Source organism: Schistocerca nitens, chromosome 1 (genome assembly GCF_023898315.1).
Source record: "Schistocerca nitens isolate TAMUIC-IGC-003100 chromosome 1, iqSchNite1.1, whole genome shotgun sequence".
In the NCBI taxonomy this organism is placed as follows: Eukaryota; Metazoa; Arthropoda; class Insecta; order Orthoptera; family Acrididae; genus Schistocerca; species Schistocerca nitens.
Genome location: NC_064614.1, coordinates 472,631,895 through 472,653,229, shown reverse-complemented (window position 1 = coordinate 472,653,229; position 21,335 = coordinate 472,631,895). Strand labels below are relative to the sequence as shown.

Genomic DNA, 21,335 nt, shown 5'->3' with positions numbered 1-21,335 from the left:
CATCCTCTATGTGGTGAGTAGCACTCCATCCTTTCATATTTTCAATATTCTGCCCAGGTGTTCCATTCTTTAAATATAAGAATAATGTATTGCAAATGCAGTGTTAAGATAAAGAACATATTATTTGTGGTATCTTCTAACAACAGTTCACTTTTGTATTTAAAAAGTGAGGGGTATTGATATTAAATGGTCTGAATGTAGACAGAACAGCATAATATATCCAAAATGTATTAAGTAACTAAAATTAATTCCCACTTAATGTTTATATCACTTCTAAAGATTACATTTGCATGAAAGCAAGTACAGGCATTTATTACTGATTTTTATTCTGTTTCATATACAGTGTGTAGAAATATAGCAACTCCATAACTTTTTGTCAATATCTTAGGAACATAATAGTAGCAAGATTTCATCACAGTTTAATAATATTAAGCAAAGTATTTTGTTTCATATACATTTCACTCATGAGACTTTGCACTAGTAATGACAAGGATATACATGGAATTTTTGTATATTGCTGAGTCATTGCACAAAGAGAATCATTGTATTTAGCTTGAGAAAACTTGATATACATTTTGTGTAGTGACAATTATTTAAAATATGTTCTACTGAATTTACTGGATGCATGTCTCTTTATTTATGGACTTTTTTTGACATGGCAATATAAATGATATCCCTCTACTCCTTACTGACTTCCCTGATTATTTATAAATTTATGAAAAACATCGATGCTCTTGTCTACTCTAGGATGGCACCACATTCCTATTCACTTTCTACTACTGTCTTATTATTTTGCTCTTGTCCGTGCATTCCCTTTATTCCTACCTTCCCCTTGCCTCCTACTACTTCGCCTCACTAGTGCCATCTGGGGTAGGTCATGGTACTGAACAAAGTACCAGTCAGTATAAGTGTGTCCTGAAGAATAGCATAGTAGTTTAGTTTAAATTTATGTTCCCATTGTGATCAACAAATCCTCTACCCATGAACTCCACCACACAGTGATAGATTTGGCAAAGATGTTATGCTTTTCTATAAAAATTACTTCATAATGTCACTTTAGAGAGTTGTACAGATAAATGAATTTCCATAATTACATTAAAAATATGTGTCTATAGAAAATAAACTAAAATGCATCTCTCCACAAAATTACTTATCTGATGGTTTCTATCTGCAGGTTGTGGACTGCTGGCGCTGACTCTCCCAAACCATCCAAAAGATATGTCAGCACCTGTACTACAGTAATATGTCAGTGACCAACACCTGTACTATGGAGATATGACAGTGACCCTTCTGTTGATGCCTAAAAGTCTGTATGGAATGTCATCACAGATAAACAGTACGAAACATCATAAACTTGATCTGGAATAATATTTATCATTTTCATTTATTATACCGTATGAGATGCAAAAACTGTGATAAAATCTCTCTTATATTTACTTTAACATTTTCATAATTGTTGAGAATGAGGAGATGTGGGTAGACATGAAAAATGGTGAAATGGTTCAAGGAAATGAATTGTCATGAAGTGTAACATTAACTGTAGCTGCAAAGACAGCTGAGAAAGCAAGAAAAAATATACTTGAGAGTGTTCTTAAACTTTCATTGGTGTATCACTGGAATAATGTGGTTAATGATAATGGAACCAAGCAATGCCTGTTAATAGAAGCAGGAGCAAACACTACAGACTGAAACTAAAATTAAATTCCATCCAACAGACCTCGGAAGGTCCAAAGCTACTGACTGACCACAGTGTCATCCTCAGTCTGAGGACATCATTGAACTTGGGGCATGGGGTCAGAAAAATGTCATGGCTGCTGTCAATTTTTCTAATCTGTCAAACATTACAAACAACAAAATAAATTTTAGGAGCATATGTAGAGCCGGCCTCAGTGGCCGATTGGTTCTAGGCGCTCATTTCGGAACCGTGCGACTGCTACGGTCGCAGGTTCAAATCCTGCCTCGGGCGTAGATGTGTGTGATGTCCTTAGGTTAGTTCGGTTTAAGTAGTTCTAAGTTCTAGGGGACTGATGACCACAGCTGTTAAGTCCCGTAGTGCTCAGAGCCATTTGAACCATTTGTAGTGTAGAAATAAAATGATTGGATTCAGTGAATGTAGGAAAATAACTACTGCCTTACAGAAAGATATAAAACATGATACCACCTTTACGGTTTTTAAGAGGATGTTGAATATTGTAGAGGCTAGGAGACAAAATAATGTATTAAGGCTACAGATTATTATAAGTGGAGGTGAAATCTTTGAAAACTCTGGAGCAGTAGATTATAAATACTACAATGCAATGAGCAAAACTCAAGGTTACAAAAACATACTCAACACTGAAACTTATTTTCTTAACTTATTTTCTGCTTTAATTCATTAAATCTTGTTAATGTCTGTTGATTTTTATACTTTAGAGTCCTAAGGGACATACCCTAACTTCCCCATCTGTTTGAGCTAACTTCTCTACATGCCCCAGGATAAGAAAATCTGTTTACAGGAGGGTGAGATTACCAATCTCTCTTTAATGACTTTATTGTTGTCAGGTACATTATAATTCACTTTCCTACTAACAAATATACCACTGTCATATTTCTACTGTTGCTTTCATTCTCTATGTTCATTTCAGTACTGACACTATGCAGCTGAAGGCGAAGCTAGTGCATATGATAACTGACGGAAATGTGAACAATGATACAAGAATAATTTTCCTGACCACTGTCCTTTGATTTTTGTTTGATGTTCTGTTGGGCATGTGTTTGGTTCTGCATGACTGTTTAGAAGTGAGAATTCCTATTATTATCAGGTGACTGCTATAAATAGTGAGCTGGTCCAGTGGGGGTGAGCTTGCATAAATGTGTTCTACTCCCACCCCAAAGTGTCAGTTGCAATGGCAAAAGATTGGCTGACACAATGTGTGTGGTACTAATCAGTTGAATTGCAACTTTGTACTGAAAACTTAATATCCCTGTCTTACTAAGCAAAAAAGTCTGAGAAAAGGATAATTTGAGTCTCATTATTTCTTTTATCATCAACGGCAAGATCAGCTTTTAAAGAGTGCTCTGCATATCTGAAATTTACCTAACATTTGACCTACATACATTTTAAAATATTGGCGGAGGCTATGATAAAATTTAGGCTTGTAGAGAACAAAGTCATCTATCATAAATCCTAATCATTTCCTGCTCCTTGGAAGTTGGGAAAAAACACCTGATATCATTCTAGGATCCTCCTGAATTTCTTGAACACACTGCACATGAATGCAGTGCAGTTAGGCTTTCGTGGGGTATTCATTACCCTGTTGTGATGTGGAAACTGCTGCCACAAAGTGTGTTATATTTGGTGTGTAAATGTTACCTTTAAATGTTTGAACACTGCTGGTAAGATATTTTTACTCTGAATACTACCTACTACATGAAGTAATGTGTAGAAGTTTCCATCATTTGGTGACTGCTATGTGCATGTAAATATAAATCAGTGCATGTAGATCTTCTATACACACTGTGTTCCAACTTGCCATCAGCTTTTAGTCTCACTAGCACACCGATCAACAGACGTCAACATATACATGGTAAATGTATCATCTACCTAGCAGTAGAAACGTGTTGATTTTAGATCTTCTATTTCAAACCATCTAACTTTGAACCCCTTTTGTCATGACTTTTGAGAGCTTCCTCTTTGAAAAGAAGCTGTAGCCTAATGGTGAATTTCAGCATAGTGCCCTTTGTCAGCAGCCACTAGGCTACGCACAGTTTACAGAAAGTAAAAATATTTTCATTCTCAGGAAAAATACATGATGGAATTAAAATTTAATATTTTTTGTGAGTGTTTTAACATTTACAGAGGTACCGAAAAATGGAACACTTTTGTTTCAAAATTACAATACTTTTATATTCTCTAGTAATAATTATTTAACCTGGTGGATAGACAGTAAATTTTTATACAAATTTTTCTTACAATATAGACTACTTTTATCCTACTTCAGTTTACACAACCAGATCTGAAGTGATGTCACTCAAGGCATATGACTGGCATGTTCAAGATAGGTTCTTTAATTCATTTTATTTTATCATAATTATCAAATATACATTACTGTGGTTCACTTCAGTGGAAAGATTCTGAAGTAACATTCAGAATGCATGCTTTCAACATTGCCCTGTGAAGTAATTCATCACAGTCAGACAACACACATTTTTCTACTACCTAAGTAAACAGTGAAAGCCATAATCTAACATTGCCAATATACTGTACCTTGAAGTAAGTAATTACATTATCTTTACATGTTAAAGTTGTTAAAACCAGTAACTTTGATGCATTTAAAAAAAAATGCTCTAGTCTCAAGAAGTACAAACCACAATAAATGAGATCATGTTTTTTTTTTTATAAAGATACCCTCTTGTCCTCCTATGGAGGGAATTTGGGCCTGCTTCTGTACCCAAATGTTACTAGGTGTAGGGAACAATGACAATCATGACATTCATGTTACAATCTCAATTTTAAATGTCAAGGGTACTAATATACCTGTTTGTAAAGGTTTTACTTTGTGAAATTTTCATAAAGTTGTTATGACTTTTAGATTAGTATTATTTTGAGATTTGATGTATTTCACATAATGTAATATAAATTGTCTCAAAATGTCATGTATTTTTTTTTATCATTGACTGAAATAAATTTAATTATGCAAAATGAAGAATTTTGTGATGAGTCTTGATGTTGAAGATGGTTGTCATTATCCCAGGTTTGTATCAGCTGTGCAGTTGGAAAAGATTTGAATATATGAAATTAGCACTACAATTGGCAACTACTGTCTATTTAGTTAAGTTTAGTCTTTCCAGTTCCCTTCATATTGTTAGTTTTTGTATGTGTGTGAGTGTGTGTGCTGTTTGTGTATGTGGTGCAAAACAAAATGAAAGATCTGTTGTTATGAAATTTTAAGAGAAGCATACATTGTGGCATCAGTAAACAGATGTCATATGTTCTTGACTAAGGCACTGAGATGAATGCACACTGCATTGCTGCACTTGTTGATTAGCTGTCTCAACAAATTTCAGTCCAGTATATTGCCATTAGGTATGCTTATGTCACTTCTTATGTATCAGTGTGACTGAGAACACTTCAGCTGCTCATTTATGTGCTCATTTTATTGTAGAAAGTATTACTGTTCAATAATAGTGTAACTAGGATTGGTAGTTTGGATTAAGGATGCACATCATTTGCCACACATTGGTGTGTTTAGTACCTGTGTTTAGGTTGAGTGAAGGATTAAGAAGAGTTCTCAGGATATTACAGAATATGTATAATCAAAAAAGAAGCACTAACAACATCAGATACAAAAAGTGCAATGCAGTACCATCAGAAGAAATTTCCTTTTTCACGATCCTTAAGAAGCAGAGAATATGAGATGAAAATAAATGGGATAAAGGTTTGAGGGGACAAGAATGGCAGAAAGAAAAACTACATGTTGGATCCAGAGTAACAGTGTGACATGGATGAACCTTGCCAACTCTTCTAAGTCAGAATAAAGGTGTACTTGAACGAATGTTAGTTGATGCAAACTACTGAACAGAAATATACAGAGTTGTCACAAACATAGGAAGTTCAGACCAAAAGCACCAGTTTATTGCAAATAATATTGTAACGAGGGTGTGAGTAAAACAGCAATTTAAAATAGTTTATGGAATTTCACTTAATTTTATTCTGTCATAGCTGAATGAGAAAACATATAAATGTTTGCTGTGGTGTGTCTTACCTATCTTAAATGTGATGGAACCTATTGTGAGAAGTGCTCTTTCAAAATGTTGTGATGGTTTATTGAAAAAGACACTGGCCACATAACAAACTGGCAGAGCAATGATCATGTATGCAACACATCATCAGCTACCTTTGCGTCACAGCAGAGCCTCCTGTAAACAAAAGTCATCAAGAAGTAGTCTTACCCACAGGAACATGCAATACCAACTGCCTGCTATGTTTTCTGCCACATTTTCCTTTGCGTGGAGCCATTGTTTTCTTTGGCCATGATACAGAGAGACATGGGGTCATCATTACTCTTCTGGCTACTGTTGGTTTTCTTGACCTTGGAGCTGCTACTTCTTTTTGTAAAAGTAGCTTATCAGTTGGCATCACGAGGCTGAGTGGACTCTGTTCTAGTCCTCTCACCAAGGAAAACCCGATAGTGCTGGGTATTCAACTTAGGTCCTCCACATGGCATTCATGTGTGCAGACTATTCTGCCAAGAATTTAAAGAAAATATTGGCATCTCAATGTTTATTCCAGAATGAAGGAGACAATTCCATGACTACAATTCTTCAGACCAAACAAAGATCAGTGTCATAAATGTCAAATTTATTTCAATCAATGATCACATCACAGTGGTACTGGGCACTATGCACTGTAAAAATTTGGTAAAATGACGAAAATATTTATATAGTTGGTGTTGGTGCTGTTTGCTGATTTTTGGTAAAAAAGTTAGTTTTGCTTGAATAGTTAGCTTGAGCCCCCACGTGCTACGGCATGAAAATATACATATTTGTTACACGCAACACTCAGCTTAATTGAGTAGCCCCAGAAATGTGCCTGGTCTCAAAGTTTGGCTACGTTATTTGTCATAGGTTGCCAGCCCACACCTGTCGTAAACTCAGTTTTCAAGCTGAAATAATATATATATAAAAACAATGAAGGCAGGTATTTCAGTGAAATTTAAAATATTGAGTCAATGTCGTTGATTTATAAATTGAACAAGTAGTTTATTTCTAGTTTTCCACAAATAGTCATAAATATATTGACTAAACACCCAAAACGCAGTCCGAGGGGCTTTTATGTAAGCATGGCTGTTAATAACTAGTGCTGCAACACTTCACTATAAAATTCATATGACGTGATCATGGCACATGACAGTCTGTTCACAGATCACAAAATATACTGTCAACTGCTGTCCTAAGCCACTATATTGCTCTCAACTTGATTGTTTTAGAACGTCACTACATACATACTTGTCTCCGATTATGTTTCGTCTCTTTAAATTTATTTATTACCAAAAACACAGTTTCTCTCAGTCAAATCACACATTCCAACCTCTTATTCAAAAATGGTACATATTCTGCTAAATTGGCTATGATTGCTCGGTGCAGCTCTACTAGCCACATCTGTAAACACTTCGTTCATGTTAATCGGCCAAAGCATTGCTGAGATACTAGTTTTGAACTTTCATAAATTTATGGTTTTTAAGACAATAACTTTTTAACTATTGTACATTTTTTGGGGATTCTAGGTAATTTAGCTTTATATTTTTTTCTGTCCATGAGTGCCAAATTGCACCTCCGTGTCACTCTTAGTTCTGTTTTTATCAATTTTTCTCTGGCATATAAATTCCTCCAAGCATGCAAACACGGCCATATGCTCCCCCGCCAAGCTTCTGGTTGGGTTTTTCCAAGGCTGCATAATCACTAGCCGTTCACCACATCCCCGTAGCAACCACCAGTCATGTGCTCTCTGTTGGAAAACTGAGGCTCTAATCTCTCCCCACAGCTTGTACGCTCACAATTACCCCCACTTGCTACTCCATGAATGCAGTGCATGGTATCACAAGTAGCACCAATTCCAATCTGTGCCTTCAGAAATGAAATAATACACAAAAATTAACTCTACAAATGATAGCAGAAAAATCAACAAGTCAAAATGAACAAGTCCCTATATTATCTTATGCAGCATCACTTCTTAGCCTAACTTAATTAAACTTATGCCAAATACATTTATTCATCAGCATTTCCATGATGCTGATCCGACTGGCCAAAGGTTGTAAGCAACAAAACATAAACAAACTGGAAGTGGACGAGCAGTATTTCTTATAGTCCTCTAAATATTGTCTTTTTTTCCTTTTTTTAATCAATCTTTTTATTTTGATGCACTATATTTCTTAGTAGAAATTACGCAGCACTTACAGTAAGCGCTATACCTTTTGTTGTCTTCTGTGGTGTGCCTCTCACCTGCATCAGTGCTGCAGCTCAGGCCTCAGGTGCTGTTTCTCAGTTCTCCTGCCAGTCAGCTAACCTGATTCTACCAGGAACAAACACAATTCACCTGATCAATTTCATATCAGCAAAGGTGTCTGGGTACTAAGAACTGGTTGGATGTAAACCCACCCCCTCTGCTGCCCAGACTTGACACAGTTAAAGCCAAATTTCGGGGCAAAACCTGACACAAACATGCAGATGGTAGTGTTACCAAGAAATACATGCTGGCTACAGGCTTTTCTTTGATCGCAACAATTTGTTCCATTCAAGAACAGAAAAGGCCCAAATCGTTGCAAGTGCACAACATTAAGACAAGGTTTCTCTAACCAAAGTCAAACTAAGAAAATATGTGACCAGAATAGTACTCAAAATTTTATTATATGATGGGTTCCATTATAGGTTCCCCAATGAAAATTACAGCACTGCGAACTGAATAAAATCAAATATATCAAATATCTCATGGCACAACATAATCCATAAATCAGCCTATATTCCTCTGAAACTAAGTAATCCTACATATAAACAAAATTCTACAATGAATACAAGAACATATTATATGTATACCGTTCAATTCCATATTCTCATCAGTCAATCCCATACTGAACTATCTCCATCCCCATGCACCAAAAAATGTTGGTGTGTGACAAAATCACAATTACCACTCATGAAAAATTGAAAAAATATTCATATCATTATGAACAATAAGAAAAATGCCACTCAATGTCCCTCTCTCACATTCACATCCTATCATGTACATATAAGTGCTGTACAGTGACTATAACTGTTGTAGTCTGTATCACTAGTCATTATGAGAGAATTAGCTACTAGCTGTGTCAACCAGCTGTTCAACAACTTCGATTCCACTATACTTTTACCAAGATAAACATGGAAACCACTAGGGCATCCAGAAAATTATTAAAACTGGACACATATGTAAATAGTATACAGCAAGGAATCCCTTGGAGAAAAAAAAGGAACTTAGCTAACATACACATGGTAAATTATCCTCAGTATATAAGCACCATTAATTAAACACATATTGTTACCATATATAAAAAAGGATTAAACCCCATTATAGTGGCTGTTTGTACAGTCGCAGCTCAGTTACATTCCTGAGTCCTAATGGTTTATGTGACTTAGGATAATCCAATCTGCATTTGGCTGAGGGCAGCTTACCACAACAAATGGCACATGGTACAATTCAAAAAGCTTTTTGATCTCACCATCTAAATCCTTTGACCATTCCTGCGTCTTTACTAATAATAGGTCACACACCTTGTATTTTGTACGCTTGTACCTTAGATCATACCTGGGTTTTCTCTGTAAGCCACTTTTGCCAGTTGTCCAGTAATTAACTTCAGTCTCTGTTGTTCAGAAATAGATGTGCCAGGTGGAAAAAATGGTTCAAATGGCTCTGATCACTATGGAACTTAACATTGGAGGTCATCAGTCCCCCTAGAACTTAGAACTACTTAAACCTAATTAACCTAATGACATCACACACATCCATGCCCAAGGCAGGATTCGAACCTGCGACCGTAGTGGTTGCGCGGTGCCAGACTGAAGTGCCTACAACCGCTCGGCCACTCAGGCTGGCCCAGGTGGAAAGCTTACAGCCTCAGCTATCTGGTTGACTGCCTTTTCATTCCCTTTTTATTCCACATTTATTCATGAGGAGTGAACCCAGTGGCACTGCTTTTCACACTGTTCATGATTTCCTCAAACTTGGCCACATGTTCTGCCCAGATGGTATGTCTGTGGCTGCAGAATGTCCTGCACAATTGTCCAAGTTCACACATGTACCTCTCAGCTGGATTTCTTGCCAGGTGGTAAACCTCTCCACTCCATGAAGTTCTCCCATGCCTTGGAGGTGATCTGGGACCCATTGACAGAGAGCATTGCTTTTGGTTTACCAATTTCATTGCAGTAGGACTACAGTTTTTTAATCAAAGTTCCACTAGTGGCCTTTTGCATCCCATATATCCTTACGTGTTTGTAGAATACATTAACTGCCAGCAGAATGTCCTTTGCCCACACCTACTAGTTGGCAATGGGCCAAACACATCAATTGTTAGGAGTTCTTTAGCATTTCTGGGAAAGACGTTTTGCATCTGCCCTTGCCTGGTAATGGTGCTGTGTTTTACTTGCTGCCACCTGTCACAACCATGTAGTTGCTTTCTCACCGTATGGTCCATGTTACTGAACACCACATAGTCTTGTAGCTCTCCTATACATTTTTGTGCCCCATAGTGCCCATGGCTCAGATGCACATAATTAATTAGTGACTGGACACATTCCTCAGGCCAGCACAGTCACCACTCCTCTGCTTTCATTCTTTCTGCAGAACAATACCCCTTTAAATATCTTGTAAAATCTCTCCAACTTCTCATTGCCTTTTGTACCCAGTCTGGTCTTAACTAGCTTCAAAATTGGATCTGCATTCTGTATTCATCTCATGTCCTTGCATGTGTTCCTAATCTGTTTTTCTCCTTCCACACTCCTCATATAAATCATCTTAAATTCCATACTCTCTTTCTGCTCTTCACTGTTCCCCTCACTTCCAATAGGCAAGTGTGAGAGAGCAGCCCCGACCACATTTTCAGTGCCCCTAACATACTCTATCTGGTACTGGAACCTTTGTAAGAACATTGCCTACCTGGTGAGCCTCTTATTCAGTAGGTTACAATCCTACAAATAACTAAGGGCCTTATGGTCCATCATTACAATGGTCTCATGCCCTTCCTAGTATATCTGGAATTCATGAACCACCACACCACTGCCAACAATACCTTTTCAGATATACTATAGGCCTGCTCGTGCTTAATCAGCATCATACTTGCAAACGACATCTAATGGTGTTCCATCTTTCCGTCAACCAACTTTTGAAACAGAACAGCACCTATCCCATAGTCTGAGCTGTCAGTGGAAGGCAAATTGGGGCTGTCATATCTAAGTAAAAGAGCAGACTACTGTTACTTAAACTGTCTCTATCACAGTCAACTGTCCACACCCATGGTGCATTTTTCTTGAACAGTCATGATGGGTTCAGTGAATTAAGGCTTACATCAGCTATGGACTTTCAGTAGAACCCTACCATTGTGAGGTATGATTTTAATTGCTTGCGATTTTTTGGTTTGGCACACTCCGCTATTGCCTTTACATTTTCTTCATTAGCTAAAAGACCCTCTGATCACAATACATGTTCTAAAATTTTTATTTCTGCCTTCACAAACTCACACTTTTTCAATTTCAAAGTCACCCCCCATTTCTCAAAGCTGTAAACACTTCTTGCAACAAACCATAGTGCTCTCTCAAAGTTGATGTAGCAATCAGGCTATCGTCTATGTAAATTGGCAGTCTTCTCATGAACTCACTTTCCAGAATATAACAGAGTTCTCACAAATACAACTACAGATATTCATAGTCCAAAAGGAACTACTTTGTATTGATAGGCTCTGCCTTCAAACAGGAAGGCGGTATACTTTCTGCTTTCCACTGTTAAAGGCACCTGGCCAAACCCATCTCTCAGATCTGTAGTTGTTAACAGTTTTACATTTTTGAACCCTAAAATCAATTCATCCATGTTCTCAGGGTGGTCAGTTTCCCTTACAATTATTTTGGTCAGCCCCCAAGCATCTAGAACCAAGCACACCGATTTGTACTTCTTGACAACTACTATTGGGTTGCAATAGTCACTTCTGCACAGTTCCATGATTCCCCATTCTAACATGCATTGTAGTTCTCCTCGAACTGCCTCTTTCTCGGCCAGTGCTATAGACTATGGCCTGACCTTAATGGGTTCATCAAAACCAGTCACCTTCCCTGGTTTTTAAGAAAACACATCTTTGTCTTCTCATCCTCAGGAATCCCCTTTTTACCATTTACTTTACTCCTTATCTCTTTCTCAACCTCCATCTCATCCATTAAGCACTGTGCTACATGCGAACTAGCCACCAATTCTTCTTCATTAAGAGCATTTTTTAATTTAACCCTTTTTCTTCCCCCAACAGTATTCAGTTCCACCATCTGGTCCTCACAATGTACACATGCCTCATATTTACTCAGGAAATCAGCCCCAAACCCAGATTCATACTTAAATTTGGGACCACCAAAAATGAGTGACTAAATACTTCACCTCCAATGTTTACATCTAGAACTACCTCCTTTCTCACTGGTTTACTGAACGTTCCCCTAGCATTTTCAATTCCCATCCTGTGACTGGAAATTCCACTGTTTCCCTGTTCTTAATGTGATCATAAAAGCTCTCTACCACCATAAACACAGAACTTCCAGTATCCACCAAAACAGTTTCACAGACCCTGCCACGCCAATAGTTATTATCAACTGCACCTTCGGAATAAAATCATGCTTCAATTCTGTTTTGGCTAACAAGTCCTCCTCTATCTCCTGTATGCAATCTTTAGTCATGGTGCACACTTGCTCTTCACTAAAAGCTTTAATATCTTTATCCCCTGAAAATATGAAATCAAGGGCCTCTTTGATTCCAGAGTTTCCTGCACTCAACACCCCCGTAGCTTTCTAGCAACTCTTTTTCTTCCTCCCAGGTCTCTGGTATCAGCTGCTGGTGCAACTTTGCAAAAGTAACCCAGTCATCAGCATCATAATCACACTCATCTTTCCCCATCCATTCAGTAGCATGGCTACCTGTTGTTCATCATTATACACTATGAAATTTTGGATTTCATCAACATCCCCACATTCCTTACTAATTGTATCATTAGTCACAGTATTATTATCACCTATACTATCATTTCCTATCATAAATACACATTCGTCATCCAGTGATTTAATATATTTATCCCAATTAACTATTTCCTTGTAAGCATGTTTGACCACCTCACTTTTCCTACATAAATCCTTGATTTGCCTGGCATAATCATGTTTGCTGATCTCCCAAGCCTCAGGTGCCCACTACTGAAACCATTTTGCCCTGACTATCCAATCATTGGAATCAAAATCACTCTTTGCCTTATTCTCTCGTGCTTCCTTGAAAAATGTGTCTGCCCAGCTTCTTCACTGATACCATTAGCATAAAACATAAATTTATTTGAATCAACCGAATCCCTCACAGTTTCAACCACAATACTAATACCTGCAGCTCCATTCTGCACATTAAAAATTTCACCTACAACTACTGCTCATTCATTGGTTACAGGAACTATAGTCTGCTCACTAGTACATTCCCTATCATTACTGGAGTGAGTGCCTCCACATACATTAACAACACATTCTGCAGCCTTGTGCTGCAAATCAACATCATTACCCATGACAACATCTGATACGTGATCTACTGCCTGCTCACTATTTAATACATCCACATTGCTGGAGCACATACCCTCCTCTATATCTCCATCTAAAACAACATTTGAAACCATCACTGTGGCCTCCACATAATTTATACCTCATACCACTGGTGAAAGTTCCATTGCATTCAACACATTGCTATTTCTGCTGTCATTCACATACACACTCTCAACATACAGCACACATTTCTTCCCACAGGTTACACAGCTGATGCATGGTGATTACTTAACATAATTGCCAAGCAAATACTACCTGAATCATTATCCCCCACATTTTGATCTCCTTTATTTAACAGACCCCCAACATTTATTTCTTCCTACTGATTTCTACATTTCCTATATTTTTACTTCTAAAGGCCTTTCTCTTATCATACTGATTAAACCAGCCTCCAAACATCTGATAATTGCCCATAACTGCCTTCATTCCACAAATTCTTTCTTTCCTCACTTGTTTATTTTTATCACAATCAACAAACCCCCTGTTAGTTTGCCTATAATTCTTATTCCATACTTTCTCTTCCATCATTCCACTGCTTTTGCTTTCATTAAAATACCTCCCATTATTTTGCCTAAAACTATTAAAAGATCCACCATTATTTCTCCCACAATTATTTTCCCATCTCATGGTCCTATTTCCTGCATGGTTTATTGGCCCAAATTGGACCCTGTTTGGAACAAATCTCAGTTCAAAGAATTTTGTCCCAGTGGTCCCCTTGCATTGATTTCTCCTCTCACATCACTCTGTTCCTGCATTGGCCTTTGATCACTCCTGTTTTCATTTCCCCATTCACCTCTCTGGTACCTGACATCATCATTAAATCTTACCCTGTTATTCCTCCAAGTTTCGTTTTGAATTCTATCTCTGTTTTCTGTCCAGTTACCATTCTGATTTCCTTCCCTGCTTGGATTATGGTGGGTATTGCCCCAACGCACATTATTTCTTCTCTTTCCATTATTCCTCTGATTATTCCCTGAATTATTACCCCCTGAGTTTGGCTTATAGCACACTGCATGGTCCATACTCTCAATAAAATCCAATTCCCACTGTACATTTTCGGGTAACCTTCTCCTTAGAGTAGAAATCTCAGTCAAAATTTCCAATGGCCTATCCAAATGTACCAACTTTCTTAATTATTCTTGACAAAATTCTCTCATAGTTTGCCTACCTCCTTCTAAACTGGTCCATTCAAAAAATCATTCTGTAATCTGCATTGTTTTGTTTGGCTCCAATACCTATTTAGAAACATTTGGTCAGATATAATATATGATTGAAATTGTTCACTTCATTGGTTTTCCCATGTCAGAGCAGAATCCTCCAACAATCTTTTTACCAGTTTAATTTTGCTGCTGTCTCTCATACTATCAATAAGACAATCGTTGCATGCTGCTAGATAATCTACAGCACGGTACTTGTTTTCCTCTGAAAATGTCTTACCACTGGGTACATGTACCATAGGCTACCCCATACTTCCACTAGCCCCACATAATTCTACATTACTTAATATACTATTAACTTTCTCAATTTTTATATTACTCTTTACAGTAGCAGCAGCCACATTTTCAAGTTTCTTTGTTAGGTCACTAGCTATCCCTGCCATTTGACCTAATAATAAAGTTCTGCTTTTATCACAACTAGCCACAATCTTCTGACCTACATTAGTCAGAGCTTCCTTTCTCTCATCATTCCTTGTGTCACAAAACAGCCTGACTGAATCAATTCTACCCCTTAAATCAACAGTAACTGCATCAATCTTTGCACTCAAATTTCCTTCTACCTCCTCAAATTTTTCTTATAAATCCCCCAACTGATCATTTAATTCTGTGTTTGCCCCCAAAGTACTTTTCATATCCCCCATATCAGTTTTTAATTCAGTCTTGAGATCTCCCATATTAGTTTTTAATTAAGTTTTTAATTCCCCCATTTGGCTCATTAATTATCTAAGCATAGCCACTAACTAGCTTCTGATTCTTATCCCTGTCCATGTGGGCTCTGAGGCTCACTCCCACTCCCTGTAGACTCAACATCACTAACTTTCTTCTTTATCACCATCTCAATAAATTTGGAGTCTGTAGATAAACTGACTGTGAGATAGAAAACTGAGAAATTAATTTGCCTGCTGCCAGCACTTAGCTTTGTTGAGATTGCTGCTGCATGACGACTGCTGTCGGCTGCTACGTGGTGAGGTGCAGTGCGGTGTGGAATGGCTTGCAGGTTGGCGGCAGAAGCAACCCCAACTCCAGAGGGCGGCGGCGATGCGTTGATTTTTGGAATCAGCGGTCCTTCAACTCCCACATTGGTGGTTGACGTTAGTCTCAGTGTACTACTCAGTGATTGGCAACATGTTTCTCCCACTCTTCTTCACTTTCAAACACAATCCTGCACTACCTACCGAGTCTGTTCAGTTAAGACTATCCTGGACAAGAAACCCCATATTACACATTACTGGGCACTATGCACTGTAAAAATTTGCTGAATATGATTCTGGTGCTGTTCGCCAATTTTTGATAAAAAAGTTAGATTAGATTGCATGGTTAGCTCAAAGCCCCATGTGTTATCTCACGAAAATAAATATATTTGTCACATTCAACACTCAGCTTAATTGAGTGGCCTGAGAGAAGTGACTGGTCTCAATGTTTGGCTACATTTTTCGTCATAGGGTGCCAGCTCACACCTATTGTTTACTTATTTTTCAAGTTAAAATAAAATATAAGAAAACAATGAAGGCAGGTATTTCAGTGAAATTTAAAATATTGAGTCACTGACGTTGATTTATAATTTGAGCAAGTAGTTTATTTGTATTTTTTCCAGGAATAGTCTTCAATACATTGACTAAATGCTCAAAATGAAGTCTGATGGGCTTTTATGTAAGTACGACCATTAATAGCTGATGCTACAGTACTTCACTATAAAATTCATACATTGTGATCACAGTACTCGACAACCTGTTCACAGTTCACAAAATACACTGTTGTTTGCTGTCCTAAACCACTACATTGCACTCAACTTGATCGTTTTAGAATGTCGCTGCCCACATACTTGTCTCCAACCGTGGCCACCAACCCAATACTATCCGCAGATGGGCACACGTCCGGCTCTCAATGTCGCTGCAACTCAACTCCACGAAGATGTCCACCCTATACACCTCGAATGACTGTCTAACTCAAAACAATATTTAACAAAAAATTACGAATATTCTAAAACTAAACACTAAATCACACATGATATATTAAAAAATATGGAAATTTTCCTGGCAATAACAATTGGAAGTCCAATGTTTTGTATCTGGCACAGTTTTTTCACAAATAATGTTCTATTGGCATGATTTTCTTTTCCAGGATTTTTGACGCTAAACATAAATAAACAAATAAAAATACATACTTAATTACTCACATACCTAGCTCTAGAAACTTGAGAATGCTGCTGCCAGTTTCGTCTCTTTAAATTTATTTATCACCAAAAACACAGTTTCTCTCAGTCGAATCCCATATTCCGAACATATTCTGCTAAATCGGCAGATTGCTCGATGCAGCTCTACTAGCTGCATCCATAAACACTTTGTTCATATTAATTGGCAGAGATATTATCTTTTGAACTTTCATAAATTTGCAATTTTTAAGACAACAACAACTTTTAAACTATTGTATGTGTTTGTGGCGCATAATTTAGCTTTACGTATTTTTCTGTCTATGAGTGCCAACTTGCACCTCCATTTCACTCTTAGTTCTATTTTAATTATTTGTTGTCTGGCATATAAATTCCTCCAAGCATGCAAACACGGCCATATGCTCGCCTGCCAAGCTTCCGATTGGGTTTTTCCAAGGCCGCATAGTCGCCTGTAGCAACCACCAGCCACATTCTCTGTGGTGGAAAACTGCCACTCTAATGTCCCCCCCCCCCCCCCCCCCACAGCTTGTATTCTTACAACATGCATATAACATGGCAAATGTGAACAAACTGTTGTAAATATTCTGCACTTAATTAGCAGACATAGGATGAGATACTGCTGAAGTGAAAAGATCACGATAAATATTTCTAAAGAAGAGATCTGACTTGCACAAAGCTTGACAATGACAAAATGTTAGCAAATACTAATTCAAATGATATGATTGTAAATTTCTGTATCTGAGCTGTGTCAAACACTCCAAAAGAAATTTGGGGCAAAATACTCTACATGATAAAACTGGCTGTGTGGAGTTTGACCACATGCATACTGGGGAAGTAAGATGACACTTACTACTTATGGAATAAGACATATGGTATAAGAAAGAGGTTGACTGATATTACCACCTGCTTCTATGACTATGTGATGATGCTACAAGACATCACACAAGTCGAGGTCAGCAGGTCTCTACGTTTATTTCTGTGGGGATTGCCCTGCACAAGGACAATTCAAATTTGCTGTCCAGTGACCAAATATTTATTAAACGTATTGTACAGAAATGGAGTGTGACTGTTCAGTCCAAGACAGGTAAGAGAAGTAAGTATGTTCCAGCGTATTTGTATCTGTAGGAGGGGCAAAAATCATTTGAAGTCGGAAGAGAAATCCTCAATCCTTCGTTGTATCAACTATACTGTATGCTGTTATTATTTTCAACTGAAAAAATTGATGAAAAGGCTATTCTCAAAATTCCACTGTACTCTAATAATTTTTGATAACATTAATGGAAATACAATGATATGTATTGAAATTTAAAAGAAATAATCAGTCTTGACTGCAAAAATATTTTATTTCTGTGGTGCATTAACCAGTTTCATTACTGACAGTCATCATCAGACTGGTATTTTTCTCCTTAGATGGTGTGCAGAGACACAAAGTGGAGCATAAATATATGTCAAGAAGACTGAAACTGGTTACCATGAAAATGTTTTAAAAATATTTTTGCAGTCAAGACTGATTGTCTCCTTTAAAGTTTTGTACTCCACTATAAGAAGAATGTTTTTCAGTGTTTTATAAGACAGAACTGGATGGGGTCTGTACTGAAGTAGCTTTGTAGAGTAAAGGATGAGCATTTTCGCATTGCCAAGATGTACACATAAAAAAAAAAACAGTTCTGAGTGAAAACATTGTATGAGAAAAAGATGATTCCAAGATAACAACATGAGAATTATTGCAGGTTGTTGAGCGATCGAACTGTGCATGTCACAATACGTGAACAGTGCACTGAAGAGAAATCTGATGTAACTCAAAACAGTTGTGGGAATTTAATTTTTTGTTTATAGTTTGACTGCTACTGATTTCTAGGTTTGTAGTCTCTATATATTTTTAACATTGTGGAACACGTGTTATTTTCAAACAATAAAATTGGCATTTCACCCAGTATATCTGACTGTTAACATTTAACTGTGTGTGAAAACAGATAAAATACACAGTCCTTGTTTTGGCATCAGTAGGACAATATGCTCTTTGCTTGTAAGATGATCTCTTTGTGGATACTTGCCATCCCATTGCTAAATTGCAACAAAAGGTGCAAGGTGTCACAGGGTGCCATTTGGCACCCTTATGACAGTTCTCACGCATGAATACACAGCTATGTTTTAGACAGAGGGGGTGTAGTGTGTACTGATGTGGCTGTTTGGGCATCCTTTACATGTGTACGTGTTTCATTTGACTGGCATTTGTTATCATATACTCCTGCAGCGTTGTATTATCTGTCACACCACTGTCAATAAAATGATCTTGTCCTTGGAAGTGTAATTTTTGCAACAGTATATATGCAGAAGAGCATGTCGACACCTAACAGAAATCTCTGAGCTAACTCTTTCTGTCTCACTCTCATGCTTCTGTAATCTTACAAGTAAAACTAGACACCAACTTCTACGATATAAGTCGCAATAGTGTTAGCTAGTCCCATGAAACGACTGTTTTGTACTCACTTATTTGAGTATAAGACACTGAGCTGCTGCATGGGATTAGCTGAGCGGTCTAGGGCGCTGCAGTCATGGACTGTGCGACTGGTCCCGGCGGAGGTTCGAGTCCTCCCTCGGGCAAGGGTATGTGTGTTCGTCCTTAGGATAATTTAGGTTAAGTAGTGTGTCACCTTAGGGACTGATGACCTTAGCAGCTAAGTCCCATAAGATTTCACACACATTTGAACATTTAGATGCTGAGCTATGCATCAATCTGTAAACTGAAGTCGTTTTCGGCCGCGATTTCAGTTTGAAATTAATGTGTTCCTCTACCACAGCAACGATAAACTCTAAAAAATATTCCTCACTAGAAACAGCAAATGAAGTCATTCTAAAACAATAGCAGGATGGTGTGAGGTGGAGCATTGTGACAAAGTTTGGAAAGAAGGATATACCTCGGGACAAATTGCATTGTTGGAGAGTTGGTCTAAATTCCAGTGGGAGAGGATGGAAGATGCATGTAGGTGCATGGAAGGTGGACCATTGATGTAGTAAAACAGCAGGGTACCTGAATTGGTGATTGGTGCATGGGATACTGGGTGATAGAACTGGATTGTGTGATTAATTTATTGGATCCTTAGGCACTCTAGGAAGAGAAGGAGGTGTGGTAAATGGATAAGGTGATATAGAATACACATCAGGGATGGTAAGCAGACGTGACAGGCAATGCAGAATACATGTCTTTCCAGGATTTTAAGGAACTTATTAAATTTAGAGGAGGCAGAGATCCCGACAACATTTGCGTAAGTTTCGATGGGGCAGAAGAGGGATTTATAGATGAGGTTACTGACAGAAGGATTTATACACCAGGTGCAGCTTGTCAGTCATTTTAGAAGTTTTAGTTGGTTTTGAGCTTCATGTCAGGTAGTAAGGATGCATGCATTTCTTGTTAGCTTTTCTTCAAGTTTTAGTCCATGGATGTGTTGGTTTTAAGTAAATAGTTGGATGTTAGGCAATGGAAATGCCAAGTGGTTCGGATTTTCTGTGGATTTACTTGAAGTTTCCATGTATTGCACCACTCAACCAGGAGATTCAAGTGCTGCTGAAGGAAGGAATAGGATAGTTGGTGGGTACGGTGAGTGTATAGGTGCATCATGTCAGAATATTGCAGGGGGTGGTTGTGGGTGTCAGTTAGGGAATATCTGCAGGTTGCAGGATGTAAAGGAGGAGTGAAAGAACAGAACCTTGAGTCACACTGCAAGTCTGGTTGACTGTGTCATATGTAGGACAGTGGAGAAGGAAAGAGGCTATAAGGTGGATGTACCGAGTGGTTATTAAATCAACTGTGTTCCGAGTGGTGCAGTGCAGGCTGTATGGATCACAGGATCCTGAAACATTATAGGTATGTTCATTAATCAGCACACTAATGGAGAATGCCGAAAAAATATAGTTCCAGTTTTTGCCACAAATTGAAAATATGGCGCTGGCAGCCAGAAGGTGGTGTTGGTGCAGGAAACAGTGGCTCTGGCATGTTTCTTAGGATATGGTCACAACTACCATGTGTTCAATATTGTCTCCTGGCTCAGCAATATGCTGCAATATGCTGCATCTGTAACATGGTATGGTCGACAGTTCCTCACAGCTTATCCAGTGGAATGAGAGTGATGTGTACAGTGACATTTGCAAGATATAAAGACCTTATGCACAATACACAATTCCAGCTTTGCAGGAACACAACTGTGCTCACACCACTATTTTTACAACACATGTTGCTTTCCAGGTGAAAGATTTGTTTCACGAAACCTTTGGTAATGGCCACATGACCTCTTGGCAATTTCAAGATGTGTAGCTTTCCACATCATCTAACTGAAATCTATGTGATTTCTGGTTGTGGGGATATCTGGAAGATTGTGTCTGTCAGAGACACATCCAGTTCCTTTCTGATCTGAAGGACAGTGTTTTAGACCATTGGTAAGCAGCACATTCTCGTGAACAAGTTTTACAGTCTTTTTCGATATGTGGCCATGACAAGCTTCATTGTTGGAGGAGTCTCTGTGTGCTGAGAGGTACTAGTGGTTGAAGATGATTCTGTGAAACGTGATACTGTACTGGTTTTGAGTAGCTGGGAACAGTATGGCATTCTACGCTCAGTCTAG

General features: G+C 38.0%; 1 protein-coding gene across 1 annotated transcript in view; it reads left to right on the top strand.

Moving 5' to 3' along the window:
• LOC126251935 (synaptic vesicle glycoprotein 2A-like) overlaps nucleotides 1–4,651 on the top strand; it is a 136,490-nt gene extending 131,839 nt beyond the window's left edge. The window contains exon 11 of the mRNA XM_049952691.1: nucleotides 1,175–4,651. Coding sequence (XP_049808648.1) covers nucleotides 1,175–1,242 — 68 coding nt within the window. The 3' untranslated portion in view covers nucleotides 1,243–4,651. The remainder of the gene's footprint in view (nucleotides 1–1,174) is intronic.
• The last annotated feature ends 16,684 nt before the right edge of the window (nucleotides 4,652–21,335 follow it).